Genomic DNA, 26075 nt, shown 5'->3' with positions numbered 1-26075 from the left:
AACTACATGTGAAAATTGGAGATTTACTGGTGGTGGGGGGCTCTGCACTCGATTTAAGCATTTCAACATAAAAATAAAATAAAATAAATATTTAACCTTTATTTAACTAGGCAAGTCAGTTGAGAACAAATTCTTATTTACAATGACGGCCTACCAGGGAACAGTGGGTTAACCGCCTTGTTCAGGGTCTTAACGACAGATTTTTACCTTGTCAGCTCGGGGATTCTATCCAGCAACCTTTCAGTTCCTGGCCCAACTCTCTAACCACTAGGCTACCTGCCACCCACATCAGTGGGTATATAATAGGTATAGTATATATAATTAATAATTAATATGAATCCTCATCGTTAGATTCCGCTCCGCGCGGGAACAAGACGTCTCATATGAAAGAACTCTTGCTTGGCTTGATCAAGCTCGGCACAACTTCAGAGCTAGAAGCCTGCCTCTCAGCATTTCATTTGACGCCCGGCCCAAAATCACTTATCTAGACAATCTGAGAACAGGTTATGGCGCAGAGGGATATGGGCAATGTATAATGCATGAGAAGATGGCCTACTGGCTGCTTCATTGGAGCAGCACAGGGGAGAGAAGAGAGAGAGAGAAATACTGGGGGCTTTATTTTGTCGCTTTTCTTATCATGAAAGAGAAAGACAACAACTAGTGCGGTGTGAAATTTGCATGCTATATGCTGGTCAGTGTGATCTGTCGACTACTGTGTGTGTGTGTGTGTGTGTGTGTGTGTGTGTGTGTGTGTGTGTGTGTGTGTGTGTGTGTGTGTGTGTGTATTCCTCATGCTGCATAATGGCTCCGAGACCACAATTAGAATGCAGAGAAAAGGTCTGGTTGTTTGGAGCTGGCACGAAGACACTGAGTGGCTGACAGACATGTTAAATCACGCAGGCACAGCCTGAGACACACACACACACACACACACACACAAATCAGTGGTGCAGCCACATAGCAAGAGGTTGTCAGGAGACATGGGCGAGCATATCTGTGTGTATATGTGTGTGTGTGTGTGTTCCGTATTACACAAAAGAGGCTTTCTAATTGTTTGGGCTTCATTAATGCAGCAGCTTTCAGCAGCAACCCAAGCTGTCAGAGGAAGGCTGAGTCTGGGAGAAAAGGTGTTTTCACAGGCCTAACAATAACTACATCATTAATACTGGGGGGAAGTCAGCAACGCATTAAACTCATCCTTCCTCGTGTTGAAAAAAGGAGAACTTTGAGTTGAAGGTGAATCTTAAGGGGTTTTTAGTTTCTACGCCACACATTACACAGTGCACAGCTGATATGCTTGACAGTAGTTATGGAGGGGCTGTTCTATTCTATATATACAGACAGTAGTTATGGAGGGGCTGTTCTATTCTATATATACAGACAGTAGTTATGGAGGGGCTGTTCTATTCTATATATACAGACAGTAGTTATGGAGGGGCTGTTCTATTCTATATATACAGACAGTAGTTATGGAGGGGCTGTTCTATTCTATATATACAGACAGTAGTTATGGAGGGGCTGTTCTATTCTATATATACAGACAGTAGTTATGGAGGGGCTGTTCTATTCTATATATACAGACAGTAGTTATGGAGGGGCTGTTCTATTCTATATATACAGACAGTAGTTATGGAGGGGCTGTTCTATTCTATATATACAGACAGTAGTTATGGAGGGGCTGTTCTATTCTATATATACAGACAGTAGTTATGGAGGGGCTGTTCTATTCTATATATACAGACAGTAGTTATGGAGGGGCTGTTCTATTCTATATATACAGACAGTAGTTATGGAGGGGCCGTTCTATTCTATATATACAGACAGTAGTTATGGAGGGGCTGTTCTATTCTATATATACAGACAGTAGTTATGGAGGGGCTGTTCTATTCTATATATACAGACAGTAGTTATGGAGGGGCTGTTCTATTCTATATATACAGACAGTAGTTATGGAGGGGCTGTTCTATTCTATATATACAGACAGTAGTTATGGAGGGGCTGTTCTATTCTATATATACAGACAGTAGTTATGGAGGGGCTGTTCTATTCTATATATACAGACAGTAGTTATGGAGGGGCTGTTCTATTCTATATATACAGACAGTAGTTATGGAGGGGCTGTTCTATTCTATATATACAGACAGTAGTTATGGAGGGGCTGTTCTATTCTATATATACAGACAGTAGTTATGGAGGGGCTGTTCTATTCTATATGTACAGACAGTAGTTATGGAGGGGCTGTTCTATTCTATATATACAGACAGTAGTTATGGAGGGGCTGTTCTATTCTATATATACAGACAGTAGTTATGGAGGGGCTGTTCTATTCTATATATACAGACAGTAGTTATGGAGGGGCTGTTCTATTCTATATATACAGACAGTAGTTATGGAGGGGCTGTTCTATTCTATATATACAGACAGTAGTTATGGAGGGGCTGTTCTATTCTATATATACAGACAGTAGTTATGGAGGGGCTGTTCTATTCTATATATACAGACAGTAGTTATGGAAGGGCTGTTCTATTCTATATATACAGACAGTAGTTATGGAGGGGCTGTTCTATTCTATATATACAGACAGTAGTTATGGAGGGGCTGTTCTATTCTATATATACAGACAGTAGTTATGGAGGGGCTGTTCTATTCTATATATACAGACAGTAGTTATGGAGGGGCTGTTCTATTCTATATATACAGACAGTAGTTATTAACCAGTGTCTCTGTAAACCAGTTTCTCTGTAAACCGGCCTCTCTGTAAGCTAGTCTCTCTGTAAACAAGCCTCTCTGTAAATCAGCCTCTCTGTAAACCGGCCTCTCTGTAAATCAGCCTCTCTGTAAACCGGCCTCTCTGTAAATCAGCCTATCTGTAAACCAGCCTCTCTGTAAACCATTTCCCTGGAAACCAGTGTCTCTGTAAACCAGTCTCTCTGTAGGAAGTGTAAAGTGCATTTTGTGTATTTAGTCATGTGCAGTTTAACAGGGTGTTGACAGTGTGTGTGTGTGTGTGTGTGTGTGTGTGTGCGTGCGTGCGTGCGTGCGTGCGTGCGTGCGTGCGTGTGATGCACGGTGCGGAGAGATGAAGCAGTCTTACCAGAGGTGCTGAGGGTAGATCCCAGTGAGGCTGCATGGCTGGGGGCCAGACTGCTCTTGGAGTGGGGAGCCGGGGACGAGGAGGAGGAAGAGGAGGAGGAGGCAGCAGGGGAGGAGGTGCGAGCGGTGGGCAGGGTGGGGGGCGCGGGGGAGGCCAGCCGCTCTCCAGACTCCATATCTGTCAAACACAATCCAATCAGCACCGTTACAAAAGCAGAGGAGAGAGAGAAAAGAAAGAGAGAAACACACACACCGCTGCCCGCCACTCTCCCTTTCACATCTCACTTCCCCAGAACAATATTTCTATTTAGCCCTGGACACCAACCCCCCCACACACACCCCACCTCCCAATCAGAGCTCATGGGCCGGGTGGTGGGGAGGTGGGGGTTGCGGGGGGGCAGGCCAGTGGTGGAAATGTCACTAGTTCTTAAGGAGGGGGGTTGGTGTGGAATTAGTGACCATTATCACTTTAACATGACAGTAAATGACAAGTGTTCAGCTGAGAGGGGAGAGAAGAGGCTGTCTGACATTTTGGACGGACAAAACACACACACAGACATAGACACACACAGTTGACACATGCACACAAGCACATAGCGTGAATCTCTATTTGATTTACAAGAGTGTTCCCAGATCTTTTTCAACGCAGTGTAAAACAGTCCTCCCTCTCACAGTGTGAAACAGTCCCTCCTCTCACAGTGTAAAACTGTTCCCCCCTCTCACAGTGTAAAACTGTCCCCCCTCTCAGAGTGTAAAACTGTCCCCCCCTCTCACAGTGTAAAACAGTCCCCCCCTCTCACAGTGTAAAACAGTCCCTCCTCTCACAGTGTAAAACAGTCCCCCCTCTCACAGTGTAAAATAGTCCCCCCCCTCACAGTGTAAAACAGTCTCCCCCTCTCACAGTGTAAAACAGTCTCCCCCTCTCACAGTGTAAAACTGTCCCCCCTCTCAGAGTGTAAAACTGTTCCCCCCTCTCACAGTGTAAAACAGTCCCCCCTCTCACAGTGTAAAACAGTCCCAACTCTCACAGTGTAAAACACTGCCCCCTCTCACAGTGTAAAACAGTCCCCCCTCTCACAGTGTAAAACAGTCCCCCCCTCTCACAGTGTAAAACAGTCTCCCCCTCTCACAGTGTAAAACTGTCCTCCCTCTCACAGTGTGAAACAGTCCCTCCTCTCACAGTGTAAAACTGTTCCCCCCTCTCACAGTGTAAAACAGTCCACCCTCTCACAATGTAAAACAGTCCCAACTCTCACAGTGTAAAACAGTCCCCCCCTCTCACAGTGTAAAACAGTCCCCACCTCTCACAGTGTAAAACACTGCCCCCTCTCACAGTGTAAAACAGTCCCCCCTCTCACAGTGTAAAACAGTCCCCCCCTCTCACAGTGTAAAACAGTCCCCCCTCTCACAGTGTAAAACAGTCCCCCCCTCTCACAGTGTAAAACAGTCCCCCCCTCTCACAGTGGAAAACAGTCCTCCCCTCTCACAGTGTAAAACAGTCCCCCCTCTCACAGTGTAAAACAGTCCTCCCTCTCACAGTGGAAAACAGTCTACCCTCTCACAGTGTAAAACAGTCCCCCCTCTCACAGTGTAAAACAGTCCTCCCTCTCACAGTGTAAAACAGTCCCCCCGTCACAGTGGAAAACAGTCCCCCCATCACAATGTAAAACAGTCCCCCCGTCACAGTGGAAAACAGCCCCCCCGTCACAGTGGAAAACAGTCCCCCTCTCACAGTGGAAAACAGTCCACCCCTCTCACAGTGGAAAACAGTCCCCCCTCTCACAGTGGAAAACAGTCCCCCCTCTCACAGTGGAAAACAGTCCCCCCTCTCACAGTGGAAAACAGTCCCCCCGTCACAGTGTAAAACAGTCCCCCCTCTCACAGTGGATGTAGTTAACAGGCAAACTAAAGCCGTCACAGTTCCACATTCTTTCAGCCTTGTACAAAACACACAGAGGGCTTTCAAAGACTCCTCTAAGACCCAATAGGCTTCTCTCCGCTGTGGAACTATTGTGCTCCCGTCCATTAACAGCCTCATAGAGAACTAGCATTACTGACAACACTGGCTCAAATAAACCTCGGGAGACAACGGCAAGGTTAGATGATTCCACTGTCGCTTATTTCTACTCCATTATTCCCTCCTACCCACCTTCTCCTACACAAACATTCAGGCAGGCAGAACAACACACACACACCCTCTCTCACATACACATGCGTACACACACACACACACACACACACCCTCTCTCACATACACGTGTGTACACACACACACACACACACACACACTCTCTCGCACGTACACACGCTTTCTCACACATGAACACATGTGCCACGCACACACACAAAATCTCTCCCATATCACACGGCCCCTGACTCCCTCCTCTCTCTCCTCTCTCCTTCCGTTTTCATCCCTTTGCCTGACACTAATCCAGGTAGGAAAATCCCCTTGAAAAGCACAGTTTGCAGATTGTGTTTTACAGGCTGCCTTTCATATTGTGTCATTACACATAAACAGTCTCCCTTAGTCCCCCTCCTCTCTCTCTCTCCTCTGCAGCAGGCGCAGGGACACTGATTAGATCTCAGAGACAAAAGCTGCTATCCTCTGAATATCAAGTATCAGCCAGGAGCTAGGCTGACGGGGTGACGGGACGCAAATGACAAGAAAACCTGCTGCAATCCTCGGGGATCTGGCTGCTGCCTGGCTACTGCGCGTGATGCTGGAGGAGGACTGTTGCAGGGCGGCCATTGCGGTTCAGTTGTTGCTGCGGCAAATATGGGCCGTGTTCTGTGTCCCCAATGGCACCCTATTCCCTATGTAGTGCACAACTTTTGACCAGAGTCTGGTCAAATGTAGTGGATTATGTAGGGACTAGGGTGTCATTTGGGACACACCCATGATCATGTGTACTTACCAGAGAGGTCAAGGGTCAGCGGGAGGGACCCGTTCGTCATGCGCGGACATGACAGGTCCATTTATCCAAATCATTAGGCCGTTTGTGGCTTCTTTTTTAAACGCATGTTTTTGCAATAAACCTCCGTTTTTAATGACCATTTGCGAAAAGCTGTATCAATATTTTTCTAATTCAGTATAAAACACATTTTGCTCTCTGCTCAAATGTAATACTAGGTTCACCATTGCACTGCTGTCACCATTGTCTCAGATAAACAGGTGACAATCAATAGCGGCTGGATGGAGATCAGGTTTTACAACGCAGATAAAAACTGCAAAAACAACGGCTCATCTCTCCGACAAAATGAGACGGGGGCTTATTTTGTGTCAGGTAGTCAACGGAGCGGATCATTCGGTGTGATTTCAAATGGCAATTCAGAGACGAGAGAGACAGAGAGAGAGACAGAGAGAAAGACAGAGAGAGAGACAGAGAGAGAGACAGAGAGAGGGGGAAAGAGAAAGAGAAGGCATTTTGTCTGAAGGAAACGCAGAAACAAACCCCACCAGGGATGAACGACGGCGTGTAAACCATTCCTGTCATTTCTCAATCTCTGCACTTATGCCTCGGCCTGTCAAAACCCAAAGACGTGAAGAGAATTCATTTCCTCTAAAAAAGCGATTCCTTCTGGGGTAAAAAAAAAAAAAAGCAACCCTCCCCCTTATCTCATCTTACACAGCATCTCTGACAAGGGATTCTTCTTCTCCCCCACATGAGACAAAACGACTGTCCCTCTTCTTCTAATTCCGACGTCCACAACAACACACTGATCACTTAGTACTATTAAATCTATTAAGAATCATACGATTGGAGCGGGGAGAGAATACCACCTGACGCAGCAAACAATGATTGCAACAATAATGGACCGCCGAGGTATTTAAGGATCCAATCCTGACTTAATTATGATAAATTAAAATGGATTTAGCATCAGAATTAGCTTGATTTTATAGGTAATTAACTGCGCGGCACAGTGGCGGTATAAGGCGGGCGGTATAATCTCCGTGAACGGCTAAATTAATTTGACTTAGGTAACGTTGAGCCAATCAGCGAGCTGCGCTGCGACCAAACAGCAGGCCGTGGATGGTACAAGAGGAGAGATTTATGCTAATAGCCTCCAAATGATTTATAAGATGTGTTACCCCGGCAGAATCACAGTCACGTCCACATATACAACACACCATTCAGCTGCCAAAACAAGCTGCAAATGGTGGTAAGAATGGCCCTTCAGGAAATCTGCTGGGAATATAAACAGCTCGCTAGCTGGGTTTTTATGAGTGGATGTGGCCTCGATAGCAGCCTTCACATGTCCCTGCTATTGTGGAAGAAGACCCTCCTCCTCTTCTCTGCTGTGTGTGAGAGAGGAGGCCTGTGTGTGTGTGTGTGTGTGTGTGTGTGTGTGTGTGTGTGTGTGTGTGTGTGTGTGTGTGTGTGTGTGTGTGTGTGTGTGTGTGTGTGTGTGTGTGTGTGTGTGTGTGCGCTTAGACTATAGGAGTGTGTGTATGTGTGTTTGTGATCTTAGACTACAGGAGTGTGTGTGCGTGCGTGCGTGTGTGTGTGTTTACACTATGTGTGTGTGTGTGTCAAATGGCTGCATGCTTCGAGGAGGACAGAGCTGGGCCCTTGCTGGTAGCGTGCGTCTCTCTCCCCAGCCTCTTTCTTCTCCCCCCACAGTAACAGATGGCCGATGCTAACAGAGATAATCCGGCAACAGTCATCAGCATGGATCAGCGGTAGTCAGAGTGCGGACACAATGTCTCCTCTCGCCCTAACGGAGGGAGCGAGAGAGGGGAAAACGCATTATTCCCCACGTCTTAACCCTATTCAAAGTCACACACTGCCTGCCTGCCTCTCAGCCCGAATCCTCTGTCTCTCTCTTTCTATTCTCTCTGTTTCTCTCCCCCTACAGCCCCTCAGTGTTGTGTCTATCTTCGCCTCTTCATCTCACATCTCCGCATTCAACAAACACCTTTATTCTTGGCTCTGTCCTTTCCCCATCACACCAGAGAGAACCTCTCAACCATAAAGGGCATAACATCCACTTGTGAATCCATACAGTGAATGAGGTGAAAATTAGCCACGATATGGATGCCACTCTAGTTGCATCTTCCTGTCTTGTACACACTGGTTAAACTGATTGGCTGGATGTGTGCGATGTGAAACTGGAACCGGCCCTGGGCTCCATTGGGGCTCCGCTGTGCGACGGTTGCCTGGTGATACTGGCGGCTCCTGTGTTGTCTCCGGCACCCGTCATGGCCAGTGTCCCGTGGCCTCGTTCAACACAATTAGAGGCCTTAATGCGACAAAGAGCAGAGCAACCTGCAGCAGGCAGCACTCTGTACTGCTTCACCAATGGGACCCTATTCCCTATATAGTGGGGCTCTGGTCAAAAGCAGTGCACTGTATAGGGAATAGGGTGCCATTTGGGCCGCTTCACTACACTACGTGGGCGGCAGAAGGTTTGAGAGATTGGGGACAGAGCACGTATGCTCACTGCTGTTTACCAGACGCTCGTATTATGTCCTTCTTTCAGCCCCTTTATTTATTGTGGATCTGGAAGTTATGTCATTGTAAATAGGCTTAAACTCCATCTAGACGTTTTCTTGCTGGCGTTTTATGCTTTCCATTGACCAAATAGAGAGAGAGAGAGAGAGAGAGAGAGAGAGAGGGGTCATGGACCCAGACTGAGAAATTACCAGTATATCCCTCACTACACCCGACCTTGCACATTTCAGTCCCCACTGTTTACCTTTTCACGGTGTGTGTGTGTTTACTCATGGCTGTCTTGTTTGCACTAAACACTAAGTGACACAGATGAATCCAGATCGTTCTACTCAGATCCCCTCCCTAACCCGCCTACACACACACAAACACTACCACTAGGCAGGAAGTGACATAATGCCAACAGGAAGCCATGGCCTTTGTCCCGGGTTAAACCTCAGACTATTATCAGACTACTGAGTCACAGCACTGACAGCATCAGACAGACACGATGATGATGGGTAACAACAGTGACATAGCCTAGCAGTTGAGCCAATGGGCACATCACACAATGCCCCTGTGTGTGTTCACTGTTAAGTGGCCACAGTCTGCTTTTTAAACCCCGCCCCTTTTCTGCACACCCGCCCAGCGACAGATGGCAGAGCGAGGCATGTTGGGAAGGGCAACATCTCTCACCCCATTACACCGCCTTGGCAGCGGTATCCTTCCCGTACTGTTGCAGCCAATCCACAGACCGCTTTTAATTCACCAGAGCCCAACTCCACTGCAAGGCCGCTAGTGGTGACTGTCAGGACAATAACACACCGACAGGGAAAACCGCTCAGTCCTCCTGTACTGAAAGACTTGATTCACAGTCATAAACACGCAGACGGGCAGCCTGATTCTACACTCCCACTGCAATCTGTGTTGTGGTTTTCAGCGACACTAATGTGATTTTGGGCCTGGGATGGAAACCACTGAAGAGAGGGGTAGCTGAGCTTGTCACGTGTGCTAGATGTCAAATGTCTGTCTGTGACAGAACTGTCACAGCTAGAACTTACTCTGCATGCCTACAACTAAACTCAACTCAGTTTAACTTAAACTGACTGGAGAGAATCTAACGGAGGCCTACATTTTGTACCAGTCTATTCCTTTAAAAGAGGGTCTTAAATAATCCCACTGCACCCTCCCCCCAAAACATTTATACAATAAAATAAAAAAGCTTTTTGTGAACTAACACAACTTTTCCCCTCCCCCTTACTAGCTCTGTCTTTGCTGATTGCTGCTTTATTGAGGGAAAATGTACTTTCTATGCCTCTCTCTCTGTCCCACCTAGCCATTTTAAGATGAATGCACTAACTGTACGTCGCTCTGGATAAAAGAGTCTGCTAAATGACTAGAATGTTAATGTAAAAATGGCTACGTATCTCAGTGAGGAGAAACAGGCCCTTCAGGCCACTAGGCCAGACCCTGTCCCTCCTGGAATACAGCAGTCTGCAAGGGAGGAACGTTACATTCTACACTCCACACAGATAGACTGGCATTTCTCAGCTAACCTACAGTAGGACTATATCTCCCGACACGTCAACAACACCAGGAATAAGATGGGAAATGTGTTTCCTCTGTAGTTTTGGGAAGCAGAAATCCTTTTTCCCTCATGTTGCTTTTTGAAAGAGAAAGGAGGGGTAGGTAGGTGCCGACAGGCAGGCCTATGTAGCAAACATCTCTACCCACCTAAGCAATAGTAGGCGAAATGCTGCTCAATTTGCATATAGAGCCATCATCAAATATGTCCCCATGGAAACCTTGTGGGGTCTTAAGATCATTAGCCACACCAAAGCCCAACGCAGGCAGACAGGCAGCTCTCTCAGTGAGTGATTCAGTCCTGATGAATTTGCTATTCTTCCACCCTCTGCTCTCTCTCCACAAGGCAATCTCTCCCTCATTACCGCCCGTCGCAGCACATTCAGATCTGCCCCAAACCGGATATATTTAGAGGACTCCATTACGCAGAGAGAGAAAAGGAATGTGTGTGTGTGTGTGTGTGTTCCACAACGAACAAACACCATAGAGACACGGACACAGAGCGAGGCAAGCCAACGCTTGTTAATAATAACACTTGGCTGTTACTATACATGACATATATTCTTCCTGGTTCCTACCCTTTTTAAATCATCTATTCTGCACTGCTTCTTCCTCCAGGCTCAATCAACGGTGATGATCTATTGCTGATGATTATTACATTACCTTCAATTGGTGTGAGAAGGACCGTAAATGAGACAAATCTGATACTTTCAGGTAGACAAGAAGACTACGAAAATGTCATAGCAAGTTAGATATCAAGCCACGTGGCTGGGCTGTACTTGATACCTGACATTTATAACATGTCATTTTGATAGGTGGAGAATTATACACTTCATACCACTTCAGCAAACTCTACTTTAACACACACACACACACATTCACTGTAAGCATCATTGTAATGTTCATTTCATGTGTCAATTGGTCCCCTAAGAGATGGTTCACCAAAAAAGCAATTTGAAACAAAGTAAAAATATTTATTCATACAGGATTAGATTGACACAGTTCACACAGAGCTGGGTCAATTCACCAAAAGGCCACAGCTTTTGCTTCCAGGTCCAGTCCAATATTAGAACAATCACAACATTTTCCATCAGGGTACAATAAACAGTCTAGTACCGTGTGTATCAGCCACAACAGCCATGTGTGTGGGCATAGGGGAGAAATGTAACAGGAGGGGGCTTAGCAACACAGGGAAGACGGAGAGAGAGTGAAGGATGCGGGTAGAGAGAGAGAGAGAGAGAGAGGGAGACGGAAGAGAGGGAGGGAGAAATCGACTGCTACACTCCAGATATGCATAATGCAGATGACATGCATGTCAAACGCAAGACAAAACGAAAGTGACAGAATCATGGAGTGTCCTGCGAGCATCAGCACAGCCCGGTTTAGCCAGCAACGGAGCTAGCTGTTATAAATACACACCGCAATGACAGAAGCAACAATCTCTCCCATCAAGTCTGACTCTGCCTGTTTTCCTGGAATTAAATAGGCCTACACTTTTAGGCAATTCAAATGGGCCAACTTCAGTGCAATTCAATACATTTTACACATCTCACATCTCATGCAAAATGTGTCAATGATATGTACATTTATACACTATTACAGGATTATGATGACTTTTTTTTTATGAATGTCTAGCCACTTCTAAGCTGAGGGGGATATACCAGTGACTAAGAAGAGATGGCCAATGCCTCACTCCTGATCAAGCATTCCTTAGTGCAGACAGAAATGTGTGGTCAAAGCTCATTCTATATGACTCCACTTTGACTGTATCAACTGACGGCAGAGAGATATGCTCGTAGAATTGGCATTGATAAAATGGACATTCCCATCACATTCAAATGAATGCTGGGGGTTTTAGGCTGCGTTTCTGTATAAGCACTTAGTGACATCAGCTGATGTAAAAATAGCTTTACAAATACATTTGACTGAATGTTCCCTTGATGGGTGTACCGGCGGCCATATTTGATATTCAGTGGCTGTAGGCTTTACCAGGAGTCCTGGTTTACTAAAAACCCTCAGCCAAGTTGCAAACCCCTTAACTCCTGCCCCTGGTGGCTCAGCCTAATGTTCCTTTAGCACAGGAAGGCGAGGGCTAGGAGGATAGAGATATCCCATTAAATGTTGATGTTTCCCGCTGCTGTCTGAATGTGTACGTGTTGCAGTGTGTTGGGCTGGGCCTGAGAGCTCTCTGTGTGTGTAATGAGCTCATGTACTGTTGTCGTGGCTAAATGAAGCCTCCAGGCTCCCTCTCAAAGCCTGTTTCCTATATCCTACCACCCTCCCCCCAAACACTCCCCAGCTCCCCCCTGCTCACTCCTGCTGGAGCTTGGCTGGTTTTTACAGCGCCCGGACGCATTCTTGAGTTAGCATAATTGTGTAATTATGATTTCAGTTAAAGAGATAGCCTCTGTTTGATTTCCTCTGACTGAGCTGTGCAAATAGGCAACACGGCATATGCAGAGCAGATACCTAGTCTTCTACATGTGTAGAAGACTAACGGAGGTTGCAGGGGGTGTGCTGCAGCATCTGCCTGTATCAACGGGTAGGTGTTAGTGCGCACGTGTGTCGTTTCACGACCAGGCCCGTTCGGAACACCTTCCACTAATAAAACCGATGGAAGACCGAGGAGGCTAGCTAGTCCACGAAATCACAGCAACAACTACAACAATCCTGCAGACAGCTACAGCAGCTCTGTTGTCAGAGACGCCGCTGAACAATGGGCTTTTGGTGACATTTCGATTATTAGTGCTGGGAACTGAATTGACGCTCTACTGTCTGTTCAACACGGGGAAAAGACGGCTGGAAAAGTGTCCGTGGTCCTTTATTGACAGAGCGGGAGAGAACTCAGCAGGCAGAAGGCCACTCCGTTCTGCTCCAATGCTACATGAGAGAGGCCAGTGCACACACACGCACGCACGCACGCACACACACACACACACACAGACACAGACACACACACAGACAGTGTGCAGCAGGTGAGATAGCTGCCTGTGCATCACACGCTGCAATCTCTCAGCGTCTTGCTCGGGGAGAAGAGAGAGAAGCGCTCTGACATTTTATGAAGCACTCGGCAGACAGAAAAGCAGCGAGTGGGCCCGCCTGCGTGTAATGGCGGCTGGACTGGCATTCTCTCCCACGTTTGCCTGATATCATCTTCCCTCATTAGCATAATCTAATCAATTTCAGAAAATTGCCTTTTAATTACCAAGAACACGCTCCTCTCACTCTCACTCTTAGAAGAACCCCTGTCTTCGAATATCTCTCTCTAGAAACCAAACTAGAGCTGTAAATGAAGTAGGGATTAGACTTAGAAATAACTAGAGACATGCACACGATTTTATCATCTTTCAGGGAACAACCTACAATTTAAGATGCCATAATTGTTGTGTCAATATGTCTTATTAATAGCATCATTAATGTTATACATTATTGATTAACAGGTAGTAGCCTTAAATATGTCTTCATCTTCAAGGGGAAGTAGAAATACACCTTGAGGTATAAAATTCCTTAACAGTATTTAGCTACAAATGACTATTTCCTCAGACCCAAGGCTGCTCCTATATGTAACAAGTAGAGCCTAATGACTAAAAACGTTGGCATTAAAACGGTCCCTCCGTAAAATGGGGATCTATAGCAGTGATTAATCCTGTGCCGTGTTGTTGTGGCCTGACAGCCTCTCTGTTGAACAATGATTAACAGTCAATGACTCCATTCAACCCAGCAGCGCTAACACACTGTTTACATTAGCCCAGCTCCCATAGAGGCCAATGCTACGGGCGCTATGCTAACAGCAACGGTCACCTGGCTTAGCTGCACACATTACAGCCACGACAGGCCACTGTAAAAAAGTACTGTCGGCGTGATAATACGATTCCACCACGTGTGGGAGGATACGGTGCGGCCCAATCCCTGTGTGTATCATCCACCCTACACCACAACCTTCAACTAAGCCTCTTTCATTAATGTGAGAAATTTGCATTTGTGATGAGGATGGGGGAGGGACCCGAGAGACATCTTTTAGATGAAAAAAACAACAACAATGAAATACATTTGAACGTCTAACACTCATTTACAATTATATTACATTACAAGTTTGAAAGCACAGCGGAGTCAAAAGATGTATTCTGTATTCGCGAAGGGTTTTAATAAATAAAAAAATAAAACACCCCAGGCAAATAAACTCTGACACTCATTTCGCACAACCTTTAATGACAACCCAAGCAAGAAATGACAGACAGGCATAGCTTCGCCTTCACTCCCATGCTAACCAATTAGGCTGGAATTTCAAACAGAAGATAATCAGCTTCACTTTGGGCTCCATTGACTCATGCTAATTTGGATGAAATTGCTGTACCTTAAGAGTGCCGAAACAGACGAAGCATCTCTTTTGTACAAGTCACTGGCTTTCAACGTTAGCTGCACTAAATTGAACGTGTCTAGTTGCACATGCCTTTTCTTCCATCATTGTCAGGTAATATGATTTGTGCAGCAAACGGCGTTGAACACTTAACATGTCCGGCTAGCTGAGCCAACATACGTTTGTTTTTCCTTCTGTTCCTTCAATTCACAAACGTACTCTATTTTAATGACGCAGAACATGTCGCCACATGTTACGCAGTGATGACCGGGTGCTGAAACGTGATGAGTAGGCGCCCAGAGTTTTTCCCGGGTCAAGTAACATGGCAAGGGAAAACTCATGGCTCTGGTGATGAGTTGAAGATTCTTCTCACATATTTGGCTCAAATTCACTCAATCCAATTCTGTCCAGCACACTGGCTTTTCCCACCAGGCTAAACGTAAAACACCCTTTAAAACTTCTGAAGATGACTTTAAAACAGTCTGCCAAACCAGCTGAGGTTCTGAATAGATGGTGTACTAGCCTAACTCCTCCCTGTATGATTTTCAATGATAAACCAGAACAGAAACCTCCACTTCCTGACTGTGTTCAACTTCATAGTTACAGTAAACCCAGACACAGCAGCAGTGACTCCAACAATAACGGACTGGTTTCACAAATGCTTTCAGCACAATGACTGTTTTTCCCTCTCTCGTTGCCCCACAGCAACAGGAGCTGTGCTACAGTGCTACGGCAGCGTTTGATGTGAAACTGTAACCCATCTGGCTCCTCCTCGGGAGCCCAGCACTTCCTCATAGCGAGGAGCCAATCACAACGTTTCCTGCTGCCCCCTGTCACCAGATATCTGAACTTTGGTAGGAGTAGCAGTGGACAGGGAGAGAGAGAAATAGCCTGAAAACAGTTCAAGCTAGGCTATTTTCTTATATTTCTTCTGTTTCCACTGAGACACGATTCAACCAAGCAGGTGTAGCTTGGATTTATGCCCCGTGCCCCTGGAGTAGACTCCTCATTTGGAAAGCCGGATACCGGAGTCCACCTCATCTGTTGATACCACTCACCCACAGGAAATCAAGCCAGAGACCACTGTTGGAGGGTCTGCCTGGTCACCCAGACAAAATACAAGTTTGGATTACAGAGCAGTGGGATTCATGTTTGATCCCTAGGGGGGAGAATATTCTCTCTGCTGCTCAGCTATACGTCTCACACAGGCATGTACAGACACACACACACACTCACCCCCCCCCCCCCCCCCCCCCCCCCCCCCCCCCCCGCCCCTGTGTACTATCTATATCATGCGATCAGAGTCAAGACCTCATGGTTCCACACACCTGCCAGAGACAGATGTTCAGAGTAAATCACATCAAACCTGTGAGGGAAGAATAGCTCCATAGCTACGCTGGCTGAAGTGCAAACACCTGCACCCGACAACAGTACTGCCGATGGTCGCAACAGCCACACGCACACACACACACACACACACACACACACGCAAACACGCACATGCAGACAAAGGAGAGATTCTCTCTTTCATTCACATTGACTCAACTGTCTTTTCTCCATTCTATTGGTGTGTAACCATCTTCTTTTTCTGGAGCTGAGCGTTTTTTTTTCAATTGCACAATTGTTATGGGAGAACCAGACATCCCTTCAAAGACAAACAAGTCATAACAAAGCAAAGATCTAGGCAGGCAGGCAGGCATTTCAATTGGAAAGACAACATGCGAGATACTGTAGCCTAGTCTATTGTATCTGCGCTGTAAGCTACACTACTTTGATTATTATGGCAGATTCTGATTTCCTATAACACCAAACTCAATAGACTCCATAGACAATGAACTCAGTGACACAGCAGAGAGCAGGATTTACACACAAAATAACTTGTTAAGATTTCCTGTCATCCAATGCTGTGCACTTCCTGGTCTGTGAGTTGTAGGAGGGGTTGGTGGTCTGGAGATAAACAGACTCCCTTCACGCCTCGTCCCCCAGAAACAGGAAGAGGCTGTGAGTGAAACAGCAGCCCGACATTATCTGAGCTCTCTCTCTCTCTCTCTCTGCTATCCTGAAATTCCATTCTCCTCCTGCGAACAACAGACGTCACTCTGGGAGCGTCCATCTTGGGTCGCAAATGCACCGTTGGCTGCCTAACAGACAATAACAGCAGGAGCCGTTGTGTCATATCTGCCTGCCAGAGGGGGTGTGTGTGTTCGTGTGTTGCCTAATGGTTTTTGCCCTGTTCAGTACACAAGGGCTTCTTGAGCCACCAGGGCTGAACATTTTGATGGTTCTATTTTACATATGTCTTCATGAGTGGATACTATTGTTATTCAGATCAAAGGGGGGAGGAGAAAGAGCGAGGGAGTGAGAGAGAGCGGGAATGAGAGAGGGAGATGGATCAGATGTCCTGAATATATTAAGGTTTTGGAGTGGACACACACTGAACATGCTCACAGTTGTTTAGATGTATGTGACAACACGGTGCCATTCCCCCCCTAAAGCTATATTCAGATAAATTAGTAACACTCGGATGATTTCCATAAACAGAATGGCTTGACGACGCCAATATTATCCAGAACAAACACATGCATCCTACTGTTCCTATGCATATAAAACACACACACACACATCCACACACTATTAGGCACAGTGACTCAAACACACGGTACTGTACTTTAAAAGCATCACATATTTGTGTGTGTGTGTTTATGTGTGTAGGCGGAGGGTGTGTGTGTGCAGTATGGCTGAATGCACTAGTGTTTGAGGGCTATGTGTGATTGAAACAGAATACAGCTGAGGTGACTGACTGACTGATTGTGAGACATTCTCATTGTCACTTGTGACCACAGTAACCACGGTTTTGGTGAAGCCGTTTACATTACACGCACGCACGCTCGCTCGCACGCACGCACGCACGCACGCACGCACGCACGCACGCACGCACGCACGCACGCACGCACACACACACACACACACACACACACAGCCTCCTCACTTCCCTTCACAGAACACACACACACAGGGGAGGTGTGTGTGTGCAAGTTTGCTATATTCACGTCAGTTTGCAACGCACCTCTTTTCGTGTGCTGCACTTGCATTCAGTAGTGTCTATGAATCGCCTGATTATGAAGGCGAGAATGAATGAAAGGTGTATACTTATTTTACATTGTATGTAGTTCTGTCCTGGTGCGGTTCTTGTCTATTTATGTTCTGTATTATGTCATGTTTTATGTTTTGTGTGGATCCCAGGAAGAGTAGCTGCTGATTTAGCACTAGCTAATGGGGATCCTAATAAATTCACACACACACACACACAAACCCACAGTCTGTAAATCTGCTACCACAGAATACCAGACACACACACGCCACAGACAGACAATAGCTAACTACATCTAAATAACCACTCTGTGGCTAGCTGAAATCTGCACCCTGATTTCCCAGAAAACAAGATAATTATACTAGTAAGAAACCCACCAAAAGAATCATGATATGCCATCACTAAAATCAGCATAATATACCATCACTAAAATCAGCATAATATACCATCACTAAAATCAGCATAATATACCATCACTAAAATCAGCATAATATACCATCACTCAAATCAACATAATATACCATCACCAAAATCAGCATAATATACATTCACTCAAATCAGCATAATGTACCATCACTAAAATCAGCATAATATACCATCACTCAAATCAGCATAATATACCATCACTAAAATCAGCATAATATACCATCACTAAAATCAGCATAATATACCATCACTTAAATCAGCATAATATACCATCACTCAAATCAGCATAATATACCATCACTAAAATCAGCATAATCACTCAAATCAGCATAATATACCATCACTAAAATCAGCATAATATACCATCACTAAAATCAGCATAATATACCATCACTAAAATCAGCATAATATACCATCACTAAAATCAGCATAATATACCATCACTAAAATCAGCATAATATACCATCACTAAAATCAGCATAATATACATTCACTCAAATCAGCATAATATACCATCACTAAAATCAGCATAATATACCATCACTAAAATCAGCATAATCACTGTCACCGTCATGAGTCATAATAAACGTCATCATCTTCATTGTCATAACTTCAAGGTTATTTAGTTACACATTCCTTTCTTTAGGCTATACTGTAGTTGAGAAGTGGGTACGGTGTCTCTCAGGCAGTACAATAAAGGCCTTGTTTAGTGTCTGTCTCCTCCTAACAGCAGCAGTGGTGGTTACTGGTGACAGTGTTTTTTATTGGAGGTGTGAAAGAGAGGCCACTCCACACTGGGACAGGGAGGGGCTCCACATCTGTCTCCCCCTGTCTCAGGCCCTGCTGCACACACACACAGCTCCTGTTACCACAGAAAGTCCTCTGAAGTGTGTGTGTGTGTGTGTGTGTGTGTGTGTGTGTGTGTGTGTGTGTGTGTGTGTGTGTGTGTGTGTGTGTGTGTGTGTGTGTGTGTGTGTGTGTGTGTGTGTGTGTGTGTGTGTGTGTGTGTGTGTGCGTGTGTGTGCATGCGTGTGTGCGTGCAGCAGGGCCTGAGACAGGTGGAGACGGATGTCAGCCATCACAGGACAATCTCACCTCCAACACAGCGAGATACATCCCCCCCCACCTCCACACACACACAGCATAATACAAGTATAATAAAGAGTACTGACAGCATCTACTGATTACTCGGTAAGTGTGATATTCTAGAAGAAAACAAATGATTTGCTTGATGCACTGTAAATAAAAGTGTGGCCTCCGTACTGTACCACACTTACTGCTGTGAGGTGGGTGGGTGGGTGTGCGTTTTTCAGCCTTGGTACAGGTACTTATAACAGTAGCATCAAGGGCAGAGGGTGGCGATTCTTAAAATCCTCCTTCACACGGTCAATCTAGACCACTCCAGTCCTCGCTGGTTCCTCCTCTGTGTCCTTCAGATGAACACAGTGGGAGCTGCATTTCACTCACTGTGTATTCATAGCTCCATTGAGCTACTGAACCATGCAATCTATAGGCTAAACTCTATACACTTTGGGCATCATTTATTACTACAGCCTAATCTTTACATTCATCAATAATAATATCGTTTTCCTTCTGAGATCGAATTGACCGTTTCAACAGTAAATGTGTTCCGTCTATTTGGGTTCTTCTTTCTAATATTTTGAAACGTTCTATATTTCAACACCACGGAAAGTCATTCATACTTGATCATATCGTATCACTATAGGCAGAGTGTCGTGTGTCTGTGCCTGGACAGAATGGCTCAGACTAGTGGGATAGAGTAGGAATTCTCTGTTTGGGACTGAAGAGCTCCAGATCAGGACATCATGCATTTGGACTGTTTCCTTACAAAACATATGGAAAAATACAGAGCCTTTCATCCCCTTTCCGCCCACCATAGCTATTAATATTTCTCACAGAGCCCTTCCCCCATGTCCCACTAAGGCTAGGAATTCCTGTTGAAACATAGTCAAGTCTGAGGATTAGAAAAAGTGATGCAAAAAAAAGAATGATCTGTCCATCTCTCTCTTTTCTTGTTTCACACACAAGTACACCCACTTGCCTAAATTAACTTGAGTATCCAACCCGCATTGTCCGCTTAAAACAAACAAATGAGCAACAGTGACTGACAGCGCTATAAATCGTTTTAATTAGAACCTAGTAGTCTGCATCAAACACCTCTGACTTTTCCATCCTATATTAAAAAATAATAATAATTCTTCCCAAGCTTCTTGCAATCCAAAAATGTTTCCCTGGAAGCCGCCGCGATGGGAGGCCGTGTGAATGCAATATTCATTTTGCTGCAGGAGAACAATCTATGCATAACAATGAGCGGGCCTAATGAAAGCAGCCATCAAACCTGCAACACATACATATTAAACTACCGGGACCTCTGCGTGTCATTCGCTTAGTGCATCATTTGTTCACCCCGTTTTTTTCTCTTTGCCTCCTGACCTTTCCCCGTATCCCTCCTCTTTTTCCTCACTCTCCGTTTCTCCTTCGATGCTGAAAATACGGAGGTGTTATGGCATTCTGGACGTGTCCGGTAGCGTCAGAGGGGAAGAGGGTAAATGGTGGATGGAACGTTTTTTTTTTTATGGTTTCACATCCGTCGTAAAGGGACTGCTGGGTAACGTCAATACTCGTTTCCGACTCAAAGATGCTGCTAGAAACAGCTTTTACCAGGAATTGTTTGATAAACAAATGCTGAAAATATAATTGTGATGACAAGTATAACAGATAATTAAAATACATTTTGTCAGTCTCCTAACCCCTCGCTAACAATCACCTGACATTTGCTCATAAACATACATCAAACCTACCAGTATCAGACTGTAGGCATCACTCATAGCTAATGTCATGTAATCATGTAATCATGGCTGCTGTATAGAGGGCTACAACAGGCTAACTGCTCCTCCCTCCTCTCTCCTCCTCCCAAGCCTCCAGCCGTGCTTCTTCACAGCGTTGGTGTCTCTTTCCCTCCCTGCCTGCCTCCCTCCCTGTCTGGGAAATCTATCCTTCCACCTGACAGTGGCCATTTTAAGGCCTCTCTTGCCTCCTGGTAAACAATGGGAGAAGGATAATTGATCAAACAGCAAGGGAACCCTGGAGGAGGAAGGTCACCGCCCGCCAGCCGAGAGAGAAACACTGAGGGAGAGGGGGATATGATGAGGTGTGTGCGTGTGCCTGCCTGCGTGTGTGTGTGTAAAGGCAGGGAGGAGGGAGGGGGTCAGGAGGGGGATGGTGCTCTGACGTTCCGGAGCTGCCATTTCTCTTCCCTGACAAAGACTCCATCTGCCACCGAGCCATTTGCTGCCTGCCGAGTCGAGAGCGCATTCCACACGCCGCGTTCACCTTGGTGTCACCTCTAAGTCGAGCTCTGCTGACGGTGTACACACGCGCACACACACACACTCTAAGAATATTGCCCATACACACACAAACACTCTTTCTTTCTTTCTTTCTTTCTTTCTTTCTTTCTTTCTTTCTTTCTTTCTTTCTTTCTTTCTTTCTTTCTTTCACACACACACACACACACACACACACACACACACACACACACACACACACACACACACACACACACACACACACACACACACACACACACACACACACACACACTGTCTCTGTGTCGTTCCTCTCCTAAGCAGCAGCAGCCCCCCTCCCCCTCAGCACTACTGATATCACTGGGCAACCATCTCCGCTGTGCATTGTGGGAGTGTCTCGGGGGTTGGCAACGCGTCAGGGACTGAGGGATTCACACACTTCTGAGAGAGACCCAGTGGCATGGAGGGAGAGAGGGAGAGAGAGAGAGATGGCATTTTAAAGAGGAAGCTGAATTTCACCTGCAATTACCGTAGCTCGGGGGCACACGGCTTGGTTAAGAGACATTTCATCCCCCCACGCTGCTGAGAGTGAGAGACTGTCATGTGTGTGTGCGTGCGTCGCTCGCCCTAAGAGGCGAAAAAAATGGAGGGACGGAGAAAATAGAATAGAAAATATTCCTCTTCTCTCTCTCTCTCTCTCTCTCTCTCTCTCTCTCTCTCTCTCTCTCTCTCTCTCTCTCTCTCTCTCTCTCAGGGATGAAAGAGAGAAAGGCAGCTGGGGCTCTAACTACCAAATGAAACGCGAGGCCCATTCAGTGGGTCCCTGCCTGGCCATCTGCACACCAGACCAGACATCTGAGCTGAGCAGCAAACCTCTGGGCCTCTCCACACACACACATATACACACACAAACACACACACACAGAAACACACAGACGAGCCCTGCCTAACCTTTCACTCACTAGGCAAAACAGCCTGATTCAGTCTCATTATCGATTCCATTCCTTTCTTTACTTCCTTATTTATGTGCAATGCCCCAGAGCAGCTGGGGGGAGCCTCCTCTCCCTCTCCCAGCTGAGATGGAGCCGTAATGACTTCCCTGAGGCTCAGGCTCCTCACAGTTTCACCAGCGTTCTCTGTGTGACTCTATCTCTCTCAGTGAAGAGAGTGACTACACAAATACAGTAATGATCTCTCCCTGGGAGACAGTGGCTTCGGGGCTCCTGGCGCCGCAAGTGGGCTTTTCTGGCCCCTGCAGGGTCTCCATACAACTCCAATTCCCTCAGCATGGACCCCCCAACAGGATCAACACCCCCCCTCCACAACGTAATAACACCTGCATAAGCTCTCAAAGAAAGAAAGAAAGAAAGAAAGAAAGAAAGAAAGAAAGAAAGAAAGAAAGAAAGAAAGAAAGAAAGAGCGCGAGAGCGAGGGTAGCAGGTAGAATCTGGGTAGGCCATTCCTTCAGCCATGTGTAACCAGCAGAGACTAATAAACCAGAGTGGTTTTAGACAGCAGCACCTCTCCTGTAATGCGCTGCCAGAGGCCTGCATGGGGTTAACGGGATACTGTGGGATCCATTTAGTGGTGTTTCTGAAGGACATCTCTTTACCCCTCTAGCCCCTAGCTGATCCCCTTCTGGGTTAATCCTCCAGGGAGGGGCCTGCCTGACATCCTCACACACACACAGCCTCGTAAACCCAACCTCGCCTTCTCCACACAAATGCACACGTGCACACACCCCTAGTGACCCCCGCTGCACCCCTGAGTGCTACAGTAAAAATCCAAAAACCCTAAAGCCTTCAGCTTCTAGCCCTGTTTGTCTAGGCCCTCCATTCAAAATAGTCCATCTCAATCCAGATGTGCTGAGTGGCTCGACCGGCAGCCAGTCACTCAGCAGATTGGAGCTCCCTCCCAGTCGCTGTCCCGGTGTGAAAGCCCTGATTCATGGCGTTGGGGACCAGGGCCTTTACAAGAACAGCATTGTCCTGTGTACTTGCCCTTCACTGGGACGTGACTGATGTGGGCTGTTTGGGAAAGGGAATTAGTACCAGGGCTTAAGTCTTATTTAGTGAGACACAACATTGGAGAGATATAGAGAGGATGTGGCAGTACCTATTACTGCTACTAGTGTGTGTGAATGTGTGTTGGATAGGGGGTCTATGGTGTTGAGTGTGTGTTGGATGGGGGGGTGTGGTGTGAGTGTGTGTTGGATGGGGGGGTGTATGGTGTTGAGTGTGTGTTGGATGGGGGGTGTGGTGTGAGTGTGTGTTGGATGGGGGGGTGTATGGTGTTGAGTGCGTGTTAGATGGGAGGGGGTGTATGGTGTGTGTGTGTGTGTGTGTGTGTGTGTGTGTGTGTGTGTGTGTGTGTGTGTGTGTGTGTGTGTGTGTGTGTGTGTGTGTGTGTGTGTGTGTGTGTGTGTGTGTTGGATGGGGGGGTGTATGGTGTGTGTGTGTGTGTGTGTGTGTGTGTGTGTGTGTGTGTGTGTGTGTGTGTGTGTGTGTGTGTGTGTGTGTGTGTGTGTGTTGGATGGGGGGGTGTATGGTGTGTGTGTGTGTGTGTGGGTGTGTGTGTGTGTGTGTGTGTGTGTGTGTGTGTGTGTGTGTGTTGGATGGGGGGGTGTATGGTGTGTGTGTGTGTGTGTGTGTGTGTGTGTGTGTGTGTGTGTGTGTGTGTGTGTGTGTGTGTGTGTGTGTGTGTGTGTGTGTGTGTGTGTGTGTGTGTTGGATGGGGGTGTATGGTGTGTGGTGTGAGTGCAATTACTGTATTTAACTTAGTACACTTCTAAAAGCTCCCATAAGAGATATGAAAACTTCTAAGAAAAACTCAGAGATGGCGGTTCTAGCAGACAGTAGCACTCCAGTGGATCTGTGAACACCCTGGCTGTGTCAGAATGCTTTAGGCTGCTTGTCGACACTGTTTTAGATGCACTCTCCATCAGGCTGAAGTAAATGCACTCCGTTTCCCCTTTGCTGTGACAAAAGGCTTGTAACAAAATATATAGGCCTCACAGTGTGAGTGCTTCTCCTACAACACGGTTTCAATTCAACTCACTAATGTGCTCATTGTTAGCAGCCGTGCTATCCCTGACCCTCTATCAACACGACACACACACACACACACAGACGCACGCACACAGACACAGAAACACTCATGCACGTGCGCATGCCAACTCTGCCCTTATGGTTTAAAATGAGGAAGTAAAGTAGTGGCACAGCCTTGGTATTTCCCTGGTTTAACTGTCTTTTGCTTGTTGACCACAGGCATGAATAACACAGTACAGCAGGGTTCCCTAACAGGCGGCCGCGGGCCGAATTTGGCCTGCGGGCGGATTTATTTGGCTTCGAAGCTTTCTGAGAGAAAAAAAAGAAGTTTTATTCTAATTTCAAATTTCATTGTTGGAAATGAAAGACTGTAGAAACACCAGGAAATCAGGTCCAGGTGATTTTAATTTTGGAAATCTGTTCCCAAGTATTCCCACGCATAATAAAGAGACACATGATGGTATACAAACTTAAGCAAGGTTTGAAATGGTTATGTTTTAGTCAAATATTATATACGGTTGGGATTCAATTTGCAGTCTACAAATGATTTGTAATTATGTTCCAACCCCCCTGCTCAAGGAAACAAAAACGGTTTGCGACTGAATCTAGTTGATGATCTCTGCAGTACAGTGTAACACCCGGTCCACACAATCCTGCTATAGCAGGGAAATGCTGCCTAGCTGCCCTGCTGTACACAGTGGGAGTGGAATGGAAATGCTGGCCCAACAGGAGATGAGACACACACACACATTACAAACACACTGACACACACACACACACACAGAGTACTGTGGGGCTGACGCAAGACAATCTCAGCCTCACGTGTCTCTCGCCTACGGCCGCCCGCTGCTCCTGACCTTCGGGATGTTTTTCTCTCTCCTTCCCCCTCTCCCTCTCACTCCTCCCTCTCTCGACACCTCCCTGTGATTCGTATTTGTCATTAAAAGGCATTGCATTTCAAGCTGGATAAAGCAGATGGGGCTGTGTAGGCATTACTGCTCCTCGACGCAGCACCTTGGCCTAAGTACAGATAGACTGCATGCATTACCTCTCTCTCTCTCTCTCTCTCTCTCTCTCTCTCTCTCACACACATACACACACACACCACACAGTCTAAAGAGTGAACCGGCAGCTCTAACAACAGGGTGTCTTCCTGGGAAAGCTGAATAAAGCTGAATTGCTGCCACGGTCTAAAGTGCTGCTTCACATGTTGTTGATGTATTCACTAAACATACAGGCTGAAGGCAAGACGCCTGCCAGAGCTCTTATTGTTAGCTCGTATTAGTTATTGTAGACCGTATAATACTGCATCAAGTATAACAAACCCAACTAACTTAAAAGACAAAATACAACCACACAAATTGACTAAAATCATATGACATTTTTCATAGCATAAATCATTGCGACTCAGTCCCAACTCATCCCTCATGTTTAGTCTTCTCTCTCTTCCAACTCATCCCCCATGTTTAGTCTTCTCTCTCTCCCAACTCATCCCTCATGTTCAGTCTTCTCTCTCTCCCACCCCTCTCTCTCTGTCTCTCCCAACTCATCCCTCATGTTTAGTCTTCTCTCTCTTCCAACTCATCCCTCATGTTCAGTCTTCTCTCTCTCCCACCCCTCTCTCTCTGTCTCTTCCAACTCATCCCTCATGTTTAGTCTTCTCTCTCTCCCAACTCATCCCTCATGTTCAGTCTTCTCTCTCTCCCACCTCTCTCTCTC

The 26075-nt window shown here is 46.2% G+C and overlaps 1 protein-coding gene across 7 annotated transcripts in view; it reads right to left on the bottom strand.

The window, feature by feature from the left end:
• Positions 1-26075, bottom strand: part of LOC120033107 (bromodomain adjacent to zinc finger domain protein 2B-like) — a 68944-nt gene that overhangs the window by 26289 nt on the left and 16580 nt on the right. For all 7 annotated transcript variants that reach the window (XM_038979359.1, XM_038979361.1, XM_038979360.1 and 4 more), the window contains exon 3: positions 3095-3271. In XM_038979359.1, the coding sequence (XP_038835287.1) occupies positions 3095-3269 (175 nt within the window). In that variant the 5' untranslated portion in view covers positions 3270-3271. The remainder of the gene's footprint in view (positions 1-3094; positions 3272-26075) is intronic.

The sequence above is a fragment of the Salvelinus namaycush genome, chromosome 40, assembly GCF_016432855.1.
Source record: "Salvelinus namaycush isolate Seneca chromosome 40, SaNama_1.0, whole genome shotgun sequence".
Classification (NCBI taxonomy): domain Eukaryota; kingdom Metazoa; phylum Chordata; class Actinopteri; order Salmoniformes; family Salmonidae; genus Salvelinus; species Salvelinus namaycush.
This window is presented reverse-complemented; position numbering and strand designations above follow the sequence as displayed.